General features: G+C 38.8%; 1 protein-coding gene across 1 annotated transcript; it reads right to left on the reverse strand.

The window, feature by feature from the left end:
* Positions 1-2,263: 2,263 nt before the first annotated feature.
* On the reverse strand, positions 2,264-9,192 carry cahz (carbonic anhydrase). The gene is made up of 7 exons (XM_085141130.1): positions 8,925-9,192; positions 7,695-7,892; positions 6,034-6,152; positions 5,791-5,883; positions 5,635-5,697; positions 5,311-5,466; positions 2,264-3,649 (listed from the first exon to the last, which is right to left on the reverse strand). The coding sequence occupies exons 1-7, from the start codon at positions 8,956-8,958 to the stop codon at positions 3,530-3,532; spliced, it is 783 nt and encodes a 260-aa protein (XP_084997256.1). The 5' UTR covers positions 8,959-9,192; the 3' UTR covers positions 2,264-3,529.
* Positions 9,193-13,456: the final 4,264 nt, after the last annotated feature.

The raw sequence follows: 13,456 nt of genomic DNA on the forward strand, positions 1-13,456 counted from the left end.
ACCGAGAGCCTATTCCAAACTTTCCTGTATTGGGGGTATCTCAAGTCAAGTGAGTCAAGTCAGCTTGGGGGAAGAAACAGAGTTGGGACCAGGAAGCAGAGTTGAGTCTTACACGCCTCTCTGCAGCTTCTCTCCTCCTGCTACCCCCCCCAAAACCCATCTCCATAGAGACTGTGTCAGCTCCCAAATAGACAAAAAAGCAAGCTAAAACCCAGCAACAAACAACGTAAACATAAACAATTACAAAGAAAGAACAATGCAGTCTCCACATCTGAACCAAAGAGTAAAACAGTGAAATGTGGATTATTAAACATTAGGTCTCTCTCCTCCAAGTCTCTGTTAGTACATGACTTAATAATTGATCAACAAATCGATTTACTCTGCCTTACAGAAACCTGGTTGCAGCAGGATGATTATGTTAGTTTAAATGAATCAACACCCCCGAGTCATTCTAACTACCAGAAACCTCGAAGCACAGGCCGAGGGGGAGGTGTGGCAGCAATTTTTCACACCAGCCTATTAATCAACCAAAGACCCAGACAGACTTTTAATTCATTTGAAAGCCTGATGCTTAGCCTTGTCCACCCCAGCTGTAAAACTCAGAAACCAGTCTTACTTGTTATCATCTATCGTCCACCTGGGCCTTACACAGAGTTTCTGTCTGATTTCTCAGACTTTATATCTGATTTAGTTCTGAGCTCAGATAAAATAATTATTGTGGGTGATTTTAACATCCATGTAGATGCTAAAAATGACAGCCTCAACATGGCATTTAATCTGTTATTAGACTCAATTGGCTTCTCTCAAAATGTAAAAGAACCCACCCACCACTTTAATCACACTCTAGATCTTGTTTTAACATATGGCATAGAAACTGAACATTTAACAGTGTTTCCTGAAAACCCTCTCCTGTCTGATCATTTCCTGATAACATTTACATTTACAATAATTGATTACACAGCAGTGGAGAGTGGACTTTATCAAAGTAGACGTCTTTCTGAAAGCGCTGTAACTAAGTTTAAGAATATAATCCAGCCACTGTTATCATCTTCAATGACCTGTACCAACACAGAGCAGAGCAGCTATCTGAACGCTACTCCAACAGAGGTCGATTATCTTGTTAATAATTTTACCTCCTCACTACGTACGACTCTGGATACTGTAGCTCCAGTGAAAATTAAGGTCTCTAATTCCTTTAGCGTTAACTAGTAATGACTTCATGAACTTCTTCACAAATAAAATTTTAATCATTAGAGAAAAAAATTACCAATAATCATCCCACAGATGTAATATTATCTACAGCTACTCTTAGTACCATTGATGTTAAGTTAGACTCTTTTTCTCCAATTGATCTTTCTGAGTTAACTTCAATAATTACTTCCTCCAAACCATCAACGTGTCTTTTAGACCCCATTCCCACAAAACTGCTCAAAGAAGTCCTGCCATTAATTAATGCTTCGATCTTAAATATGATCAACCTATCTCTAATAATCAGCTATGTACCACAGGCCTTCAAGGTGGCTGCAGTTAAACCTTTACTCAAAAAGCCATCTCTAGACCCAGCAGTCTTAGCTAATTATAGGCCAATCTCCAACCTTCCTTTCATATCAAACATCCTTGAAAGAGTAGTTGTCAAACAGCTAACAGATCATCTGCAGAGGAATGGTTTATTTGAAGAGTTTCAGTCAGGTTTCAGAGTTCATCATAGCACAGAAACAGCTTTAGTGAAGGTTACAAATGATCTTCTTATGGCCTCTGACAGTGGACTCATCTCTGTGCTTGTCCTGCTAGACCTCAGTGCAGCGTTCGATACTGTTTACCACAATATTGCAATTTCAACATGCTGTAGGTATTACAGGTACTGTGCTGCAGTGGTTTGTATCATATCTATCTAATAGACTCCAGTTTGTGCATGTAAACACACTGAGGTTAATTATGGAGTTCCACAGGGTTCAGTGCTAGGACCAATTCTGTTTACATTATACATGCTTCCCTTATGCAGCATCATTAGAAGACATAGCATACATTTACACTGCTATGCAGATGACACCCAGCTCTATCTATCTTAATCTAATTATCTATGATAATTTACTAAAGAAGTAAAAACTGAACCTGCTAAATGATGCATGTGAGAAGATCACTTTTATTCTTTAACAAGAGATTTTAAGATAAGTTTTCCTCTGGAAACCAAGCATATATAAAATGAACTGTAGTAAATTCAGTTAAGAACAAATATTGCTGTGAAATAAGACAATAATACATATTTTTTTGAAATTGTTGCACTTTTCCATTTATTAAGTGATATAGTCTCACAGGCATTTACACGTGTAATGTGACTATAAGCAGTTAAACCCTAAAACAATTGATATGAAAAACAAAAGTAACATTGCTCTGGTCTCTCATAAATACCTGCTATTTATTTAAGCTTAGTTAAATGGAGAATAAGCTAAAGGCACTGAAAAAAAAGAGTAAAAAGGAAAAGTGCTTATAGCCATAAAATGATGCCACTTTCTTTCCAATTTGTCTTAAAGACAGCAGTTAAGGCACTGTGGTGACCAGTAAACAAACAAACAAACCAAAGAAAGAAAGAATGGAAAAATAGCCTTCAAGACAGCGGTTAAGGCACTGTGGTGACCGGTACACAAACAAACCAAAAAAAAAGGAAGAAAAGAAAATTAAATGACATGAATAAAAGTTATTGTAGTGCCACTGAGAAGATAAGCCATATCCACAGGAATGCACGTGTCCTTTGGTTGTACTATTGGTTAAAGCTAGATTAGACAGTCCTTAACAACAGACTTACTTCTGTTATCGTACCATAATGTACCATAATGGGGGGGTCAAAAGTCAAATCTACTCACGTAAAAGCACTACCTGACAGGTGGTGGCTCCAACTGCTGTATAGTGTGTAAAATGATGAGTACGACTACAGAAGAACGTCATATCCAAGTTCAGTCACTTCCTGTTTTTGCTGACCAGTTTACTGACCAGTAGCAGAATTAGCCATCGGTAAGCCTTTGACAATCTGAGCAGCTGTCTGCAGCACAATTCACAACACAATCAATTCATAGAAAGCTTCAAAATGTTGATAAAGGCAACGTTTAAACACGAGGAACGATTTAGAAGACGTTAAGAAGAACATTAAGCAGACTTTTTGTTTCATAAACAGGAAACTGTTCATGAAAAGATCATTTGTGCTTTATATGACAAATTAAAAGCAAACCTAGTCTACAGTGTCTATATATTATTGTTTAGATATTAGATATTATTGTTTACTGATACTTACTTATAAATAATAATTCACTTTGGAAAGAGTTTGTTGTTGTTTTTTTAAAAATGCAGATACTGCAAACAAAATCTATTTAATCTAATCTAACTAGAAGTCCTACATCATTGTTATTGGCTGTTACAATTTTCCATGTGATTTCAACAGAGCAAAAATAAAGCAAGTAAAGCCTGCACACAGGGAACAGGAACGTTCACCAAAAGAAGAAGAAAAGAGTAAGAGGATCTGACAAGGAAGAAGGGCTTATTTGAAGGATGCACGGACCAGGCGGCCCTTGAGAGGCTGTGGAGGGCGGTAGTTGTCCACCATGTAGCATGGAGCTTCTCCATCTCCGGTGAAGAGGAGGCTGCGAAACTTGGCCATCTAATGAGGAAGGAAAGTGGCAAAGGGAGAGAAATAAAAGATCATGTTTCCATGGACTTCTGCAGAATTATGGAGTTGCATTAGTACAATTTCTAGCAATCATCACCAAGCAGATTAGATTAGCAGATTACAAGTGAGAGGTGAATGTATACTCTGTAGTATCACCAAAGGTTATAGGCTGGTTATATTGATAACTTACAAAATGACACAGTCAGTGTTGCAACGTAACCATCATCTAAGCCTTATTTAAAATGAAAGAAAGACGTTTTCAGTTGAGTATTATATAAAACAGCCTATTTTACATGTACGCTCACAGTGCACTTCTACCCAACAGTAATACATGCATAAGCAAATAATAAACCTTTTAATGAAATAATGTTTCATCCACCTCACATCCATTGAAGTGTCATTAATTACTGTTACATGCAAGTGGTTGGTATGTGGGAGAGACCCATCCAATAAAAGTTTAACATTCCCTTATCATGTCAAATGGCTCTTTGGTCCAATTTGATGAAGGCATTGGTTTAACCAAACTGAAGCTAAAAGGACTTTCTGAGAACATTCACACCACTGTTTCACAGGATTCCCAGGACAGGATTAGTTGAACATCAGTGTGCCAGGACTAAAATGTGGAATGAAAGATGTTAAACAATTAAATTACTAAGACAACATGGAATAATCTCACTGCAGTGTGTGTGTGTGTGTGTGGGAGAGAGAAAGAAAGATAAATGCCTAAAGCCGTAAAATTGTTAAAGTAACTATTTCACTGGGAGTGAGATAGCTATTTTAGCCTTTAGCTAGCTGGTGATGTTTACTTTAGCAGGCCAAAGTTTCCATTTATCTGTCACTAAATACATGTTGCACTGCATTTCAGTGTTACTGCACTGATTTCTACTTTGTGGAAAATAACTATATCTATATATATGCATGTCTTATAAATAAAGAACGCTTATTGCCACCTCTGTGTGAGTTTTGTGTCACATGAGGGTTACATTCATGAGTGCAAACTGCCCCCTGGAGATACAGGCAGTCAGTGTAATCTAAGTGAAACACCAGTTACTTAAGGTTTAGACCCACCCTACTGAGTCTGATAGGGCTTCTGTAACTTCACTCTTGACACTGATAATGTCTGGATCAACACTCTGGCCCCCCAAACCATGCACAACCACTAAATGACATGTATAGTCATACAAACGTGTGTATGATTATACTGTAAAAAACAGAGTAACAGGTAAACAGCCTGTTCTCTTTAATCAACAATGAAATTGTGTTGATTTCACGAAGCTTAATACTTTCCTTTCACTTTCCTATGTGATGTGAAAATCTATCAGCATTCTCAGCTGACAAAAGGACTAAAAAGCATGTACACATTCGTGCACGTGTACTAAAGTGTATATTTTCTTTGGACTAATACACTCACACTCTTCTACCTAAACCCTTATAACACTGTCGCCAAGCGCTTGCTGGTTGAGGTTATATTATTGTTGGGATTTTCTTGGTATTATTGTAGGGTTATTGTAGGGTCTTACAATATAAAGAACCTTGGGTGACTGTTGTTGTGATATAGTGCTATATAAATAAAATTGAATTGAATCAAATAGTTATAACTAAACATTGCCTATGTGTGTGAAAGGGATGAGGTTGGGGGCCAAGATAAGTACTTGTGCAGGGTTGACGCTGATTGGCTCCTTAAGTACAATCCAGGTGACACTCTCGAGGAGGGGAGGAGTCGTCAAAGAGCCCTCATAGGTCCAATAATCCAGGGAACCAGGAAGAAGAGTCCTTGGGTCAAAGTTAGCAAAGGTTGTCTGCTTTCCCTGTAGGCATGAGGGAAGAGAAAATGGAAGAAAGGAAATACCAAAAGCGAAACCATGATAGTGGCATCATTCATTTCCAACGCCTTCAAACTGCTCTGCACAAACAGTACGAGCACGTTTGTTTTCAGCAAACCTGTATTTTACCAATTCTGAGACAGTTGATTTTACCTTGTTCTTGATGGCATCCAAAGCATCCAGAACTTTCTGAAGGCGGGGGTTGGCAGCACCAATCTGGAACACAATGTGAAGACAACAACATTTGATATTTAACATTTTTTGTTTTTAATTTATTCATTTTGAACTTTTCCCCCTCGGACGGTTCACCTTTAGAAATACCCCCACTACAGCAAGTCCATCAGGCTTGTCAGCTGCCTCTCCAAAACTGGGGTACTTAGTGTTCCAGTGCACCAAGTGAAGCTAACAAGAAAGTCAAGCAAAGTTGAAACATTAAAGCAGAAATCTGAAGAAAGTAAAGTGACAACGAAATAGTTGTTTACACAACAGACCCACAAGTTGCACATTGTGTGCAACCGTTTTTAATCCTAAGCAGTGTCAAGATCTTTTTACCTCACAGGGGAACTTGATGCCATTGAGAGTGTGCTCAGAGCCTCTGCTGTCACTTCCTCCCCAGTGGAAATGAAACTGCCTCAGACGGTAGACTCCAGAAATAGGACCCCCAGTCAAGGCTAGTAATGACAGAACATCATAATCATTGGGCCACAGTCAGGAAAGGACAGATTTTGTTGATCTTTGCTATTCAGCATTGAAAAAGCAAAAGACCCAGGATTTTCAGTCTGACCTGTACGAGGTTAACACAGGATTTTAAGTCTTTTCTGGTTCTCAATTTTTTGAACTTTTTGAAGTAAAATGACTTAATTCTGTGTTTACTTTTACTTTTGATTGATTGAATCTTTATTTTGAACATGTTGAAAAAGTACAACAACATAGAATTAAAAGAGACAAATGAACAAAGCAAAACAAAAAGAAAACGAGCAAAAACAACTACAAATAACTTTCATGTTCAAAAAGGAGCAGGAAGAAGCATAAGCTTATTTAATCCCACCCCTTTCCCACTATCTAGTAATCAATAGACTACAGAAATACCTCCTTGCAAATACATTATATGTCATGTGTATTTTTTTTTTTATTATTCATTTTTTTTACATATATGTTTCTATCTATCCATACATACGTATACACACATACACACATATACACATTTTCAATAACCCCATTAACACCTCAAAGGATACACGACCTACAAATATATATATACCCACACCAACATACCCGTGCACCCGCACACACATGAAAATATTGGACAAGAACACCCTATCAAATCTCTACCTCCTCCCTGTACCCTGTAAAAACCATCTCCTTAAACCACTTTTTAAACTGCGCCATGCTCGGCTTCATATCTTTACTTAGTCTGTTCCACAGCTTCACTCCACACACAGAGATGCAAAAACGTTTTAATGTTGTACGGATACGAGGATGTTTTAAATTTAATTCCCCCCTCAAATTGTATCCCCGTTCCCTTTTAGAAAACATTTTTAGAATATTGTCAGGAAGCAGGTTATTTATTGCTTTATAAATAATGTGTGCAGTGAGAAAATGAACCAGATCTGTGAATTTTAGTATTTTTGATTTTAAGAATAGTGGATTTGTGTGATCTCTGTAACCGGTTTTATGGATTATCCTTATGGCCCTTTTTTGTAATATAAAGATTGATGATAGCGAACATTTGTAAGTATTGCCCCACACCTCTGCACAGTAATTCAAATACATGTAATGACATGCAGTACACTGGATAAAAGGTGAACAGTAAAAGTACTAGTATAGTATAACAGGGTGGGGTGCTGTAGATGTCTGTTGACCTGCAGATAATGAAATAGAGCTGATTATGATTAACTGCATGCTGGCATCATCACTCTTATCTACTACAGTACATACAGCAGGGGTGGATGCATAAACAAGACAGATAGAGCTAGCTAATGCTAGGATCAACTGTAAATGTACACAATGACAAACACTTAAGAATTTTTTAATCAACTGCAATATAATGAATATTATATACTCATTATACTTTTGTCCATAAGGCTTTATAACTGTACAAAACATTAAGAAGATTGTATTGGACATCTAGACATTTATTTGATGATTTAGCCACATCTTACAAGACATGTCTATTAACTCGATGAATATTGTTTTTGTGTCTCTGTACTTACTGGAGCTGTCTGTGTCATCCACAAAGTCCACCTGGAAGGAGTGCCCATTGTTCAGAATGCCCTTGGTGTTTGAGGGGTCGTAGCTGATTTTCAGAGCCTTCAGAGATGGGTCATAATGAGCTTCTTTAGGGATTATGTTAATGGGAGACTGCCTGGTCCCATTAGCCACGGGGAAATCTGCAGCCCATGTGTCAGGTCCTGCAAATACATGCATGCGTTAACACATATGACTCTCCATGCTACACATAAGTATACTGAGAATTTTAAAATGCATTTCTATTGTTTCTTCAAACTGAAGTTAAATGTAAATATACCATGTTTATGACTAAGAAAACAAGTACAAGGTCTCAAGGTTAAGGTGCTCACATCCTTTATGAGAGAGTTGAAAAATGAACACGTTTAAACGATCATACTGCTACTTGATGTTGAAGTTGTTTAGTTAATAAAAGCAGCAGTACCACAATACATAAGATACAAATGACTTTCAAAGTATCTGAGTTCTTTCCAAGGTAAATGCTAACAGTTTGAAAACAGTGAGTATTGGAAATCTATTACACTTGGCACATAAATTGCTAGATAATACCTCACATGTAGGTTAGATACAGAAACTTTCATACAATTACAAAGTCTATTTATAATCCATAAATTGTAGTTTTAAAAGCCATTTTATCAAGATAAGTTTCCTCCAAAATGTCCTCAGCTCTAAATCTCCACTTCACTTACACACATATACATTTTCCCATTTTATTCCTGTCTATAACATCAAGGTTATAGACAGTGAGAAAATATTCTATAAATATATAATTAAATAAAACATAACAGCCCGTTTTTATTTGAACATAAACTTACAGAAAATGTGTCCCAGAGAAACAGTTATCTTAACTAATAAAACTAACAGCTAACTTATCAAAACAAACCAAATTACATATTTATTTTTATTTAAAAAACTGTAATAAAATCCATTCATTAAAATACAATGATGGTTTTAATGTTTAATCATAAAGGAATAAAGAAGAACGCGTAGCTTCTGTAAACGAGCAGGGTCTCTCTGCTCCGACCCCAGGCTGAGCCGCAGCGGCATATTGTTTAAGCAATGAAATTATTATAGAAAATGGACAAATTGTTGTTTGTAATATCTGCCACTGTCTACACAACTATATAGAAAACGGAGTTGAGTGTGGCAGCATCTTCTCCTGCAGCAAACCCGGTAGGATGCTCTAAGATCCTCACCGTTGGTCGGTGCGTATCCCCATCCATGAGACATGGCTGCTCCAGCTGTAGCGACCCCGGTACTGATTAATCCACGTCAGTCTGCTAGACGACAAAAAGGCGAAGGGTGATCTGGTAATTACCGCTCGCTGCGCAGCTTTATATACGCGGTGTCAGTCCTCACCCCGGTGGGTTTGGCTTGCCGCTTCTTAAGAGAGAACAGCGCAGCCATTCAGAGATGTGATGGTGGATCCTTCGCTAGCCCGGTCCTCCTGCTCGCCTCTCCTCCCCCCTGCTTTCCTCACGATATGCGGGGTCTCACTTTTGAAACGACGTGACGACGCTCTCTCTTCCTCTGGCAGAGAAGGATCAGTACCTGATGCGCGCACATCCTGCACACATGCACCCGGCAGCGTGCCGATGCTGTCTTTCGGTGCTTCCAGCGGATCTGATATTGTGAAGCCTCCTGCCAGCTCTTGTAGGTGTAGCTTTGTGCACATGATGTTCATGCCTTTGCACGCTCAGAGGAGCTTATTTGTGGACTGGAGGCTTCAGCCCCGCAGTTAAACCGTTAAACACAAGCACGCTTTCCCACCAAAATAGCCCTAGTTGTCAATATCCTAAGCGAAACACGTCAAACCGCAAAGAAATAATATAATACACTTTAAACCCTAATATTTAAAGTAGTTAAATACATTGTGTAAACGTAATTTCCCCCAAAAATATATTAACTTCAATATTTTGAGTTTCTCTTTTTTCAGTTTGAGTTAATTGAAGTAATTGAAGTTATTTTGCTGAATAAGTAGCAGTTAAAATATTTTTGGTTTAGATATCTGACAGCAAACGTAAAATATTTTTTAATTTTTAACATAAAGATCGGGTTAATTTTGATTTTGGCATTGGACAAAACAACAGAACTGCTTTGATTGGTAACTTGAAGATTTTGATTATTCTTTATATATTATAAATAGTGCTTTCCTTGCTTTCTTGTTGCCTGTATGGTGGGTGGAACTGACCCAATTTCAAATGGCAGCACACCTGAGCAGGCAGGGCTCTGGTGTATAAAAAGCCCATAAACTAGCCCTGCCAGAACCTCTTGGGTTTCTTCTCTGCTTATTTTTCATGGACGCTGCTTAGCTGATAAAGTATTTCAGTTTTGTTTTTAGCACATGCTCTCTCAAATACCCTCTGTGAATTCAGACATCATGTGTTGATATGCTGACAGTCGTTCAAGCTATTTTTAGGTGTCTTTATTTTATTTAACTGAAATATTGTGGAATACCAGGGGTGGCTGGAGCTCAGGTGATAGAGCAGCTCACCTACTAACCAGAAGGTTGGTGGTTCGATTCTAGTCTGCTCCAGTCTGCATGCCAAATATCCTTGGACAGGATGCTAACCCCAGGTTGCCCCTTGATGCCTCCATCGGAGTGTGAAAGAATGTATGAATGTTAGTTAGCACTAAATGGGTGTGATTGGGTGAATGAACAAATTGTGCTCAGATAGAGTAGAAAAGTGCTATAAGAACCAGTCCAACGGCCTCTATATGTGTTCTTCTTCTTTTTTTATCACATACTTTGAGCCTGGTTGTGACAAATGGAGACTCGTCTGCACAATTATCTTGTTCTCAAGTTTTTTTATGCTTAATTAAAAGCTTGGTGTGCTATTTTGTAAGACTTCAGTGTTACATTTGGGCTCAAGAGTTGGGAGTTCGCCTTGTAATTGGAAGGTTGCCGGTTCGAGCCCCGGCTTGGACAGTCTCCGTCATTGTGGCCTTGGGCAAGACACTTCACCTGTTGCCTACTGGTGGTGGTCAGAGGGCCTGGTGGTGCCAGTGTCCGGCAGCCTCGCCTCTGTCAGTGCGCCCCAGGGTGGCTGCAGCTACAATGTAGCTGCCATCACCAGTGTGTGAATGTGTGGATGACTGGATGTGTAAAGTGCTTTGGGGTCCTTAGGGACTAGAAAAGCGCTATATAAATACAGACCTTTTACATTTGTGTACACTAAATTGGCTAGTCGTATCTTTGGGTTTGCCTTTAGAGAAAGTCCGAGTTATTAGTCACAGTTTGGTCATTTGTCGTTGACTGATATTCTGGGGACTATATCTGCTGAGTATTAGCTTTGGGAGGCCTTTGGAGAAAAGCAAACCAAATCAATGAACTTCAGAATTTTGAGTTGTTTTTTGGGTTATTTGCCTATTGACAAACATATTGAGCTGATCTATACTAGAAGTTATCCATCTTGCTTTGGGGACACATCTTCTAAAATGACTTGGATTGAACATATTTTGATGGGAGTAATGCAAAACTGATCCGGCAAAGATTTTAGTCTCTGAGGAAAATAAAAAATTAATCTTAAAGTTCAGTATATGGTAGTAAAATAACATTGCAGTGATGTCTTCATCAAGCTGGGCTTCCCTTTGTCTATTGATCAAAAAATCAAAGTTGCCACAGTGTTTTACAGATTGGAGAAAGCACAGTAACTATATGGAGCTAACTACATTGGAGACTGTATTGACCAAGCTGGTGCAGCGTGAGCAAGTTTAAATGAATCTCTCACCTCAAAATATTACACACAATAGCCTACCCTATAGTAACAACAGTTTAAAATGAATTCAATTGGATTAAAAATGAAAAACAAAAGTATAACATGTATATAAATATTCACAGTTTTTGTTTAATACTTTGTTGAAGCACCTTTGACACTAATTACAGCCTTAAGTCTTTAAGTATAATGCACTCCTATTTTTGCACAGTTTCTCACATTGATGATCTTAGCTGTAGCCTCTGACTTTATATCTATTACACGCTCTTTTAATTTTTTGAGGTTTTTTGATTTGCTCGAGCCAAATTTGACGAGGGGTTACAATGATGCTGATGTTGCTACACAGTGTTTTAACAATCACTGTTTGGAGATAATAAAAAAAAAAAGAGCTCATCCATGGATAAATGATGCCATACGGAAAGTTCAGTAGGAAAGTAGAACACCTTTGGTAATTCAATTCAATTGAGTTTTATTTGTACCAAATAAATAGTCGCCAAATCACAACAACAGTCACCTCAATTTAGTTTATATTTTCTCCATTTTGGCAATAAAGCTGAGTTTGAGGGTTTTTTTGCCTCCATGAGTCTGCGTTTGGGTCCTATCTGCCTGCTTCACACAGCCATCCTCGACAGAAGATCACAAACATGATGGACCCAGCAGACATCCCAGAGGAGTTAAGTGAGGAGCTTGAGAGGCTCCCGAGAGTCGCCTCTTCGCATCAGTGGGTCTATAGACTCAAAGACTGTGTCCATTGGCTTGGCGGCTATGGACGCCCTGGTTCCCCTGAAACAGGGGCTCCATGCCCAGGGATTCGCTCAGGCCATAAGGACCTCCTGAGCCACGCAGTCTCCGATGCAGCAGCCACGTCAGCAGCAACCCGGCAAGCCAGCATCACATCCTCAGTGTTGGGGTCCAGAGCAGATTAAGATCGGCACCCTGAGGCTCCTCCCAGTGCGAGATTCACCAGCCTCACTTTTGCCTTCCAGCTCTCCAGTCATCATTGTGCCACAGCAGCGGGCCTGCTCTTCCTCGCCGTGTTCAGATTATTATTCCCCATTGGGGAACGAACTATAGCTATGTCCACAGGTGGTTAACAATGGGAACGGGACTCCATGTAGTATGGCCAAATCTGCCATATTTAAAGATTCTCTGGGGTCTGAGACAATTAAAAATAACATATTCATTTCTGTTAATGGGAGTAATAAGAAAATGTTAAATGTTTCTGAGCCAGTCACCGTTTCCTGTACCCCAAGATCAGCCATTTATAACACAGGGCTACAGTTGGCAGCAATAAGCAGTATTTAGTTTCTGACCAGTTATTGGAAAGATTCATGTACCTTGTTCATGAGCCAGCTTTTGAACCAACCGTCCTTTGTTTATTCTAGCTTCCCCAGTTTAGTGTTCCACAGTCTGTTTTTCATTATTTTGGATTAGGTGTTTCAGTTCATGTTCCTGTTATCTGCCTTAATAATCAACATGCCCTCAGTTAAAGTGCAGTTTTGTCTCCTGTGGTCTGTGTTTGGGTCGTCTTAAAAGTGGCAGCCAATTCGCAGCAATAGTGCCTCAAGGAGCAAATTGTTCTGTGCATATCACTCTGCAACACTGGGTAATGTTTGGATGCATAAACAAAGTATTCAGAACAGTTTGCAAGCAACAGGTTTCTAAATGACAATAAACCTAAAATAAATGTGTGGTGTTATGTATGGGCAGAACTTTGTGCCATCGGAAACTGAATTTGAATGAGTTAAATTCAAATCTGAATTGCTCAGATTGAATCAAAGCTTCTAAAGCTGAATTTGAATTGGCCTAATTTGAAATCCAATGTATTGGTTTGAAAATGGGAACTGATAAAAAACCGGATCCAGATGACCTGAGGGATCTGGAAGGTTCATACTGGGTCAGGAGGTACATTTAGTATCATTATTACATCCATACAATATTGATTGTAAATAAGGTTAGCACGTTGTTAAAGCAGGCCATACAAAAGGCGTCATACGTTTTGGCTCGATGGC

Source organism: Neolamprologus multifasciatus, chromosome 18, assembly GCF_963576455.1.
Source record: "Neolamprologus multifasciatus chromosome 18, fNeoMul1.2, whole genome shotgun sequence".
NCBI lineage: Eukaryota > Metazoa > Chordata > Actinopteri > Cichliformes > Cichlidae > Neolamprologus > Neolamprologus multifasciatus.

Bases quoted from the DNA above. Each gene is read 5' to 3' on its own strand.
- cahz (XM_085141130.1), bottom strand. From the start codon at position 8,958: ATGTCTCATGGATGGGGATACGCACCGACCAACG. The intron at 6,153-7,694 runs GTAAGTACAGAG...TGTCATTACTAG, and splicing joins GGATGACACAGACAGCTCCA to CCTTGACTGGGGGTCCTATT. The intron at 5,467-5,634 runs GTAAAATCAACT...TCATGCCTACAG, and splicing joins TGGATGCCATCAAGAACAAG to GGAAAGCAGACAACCTTTGC.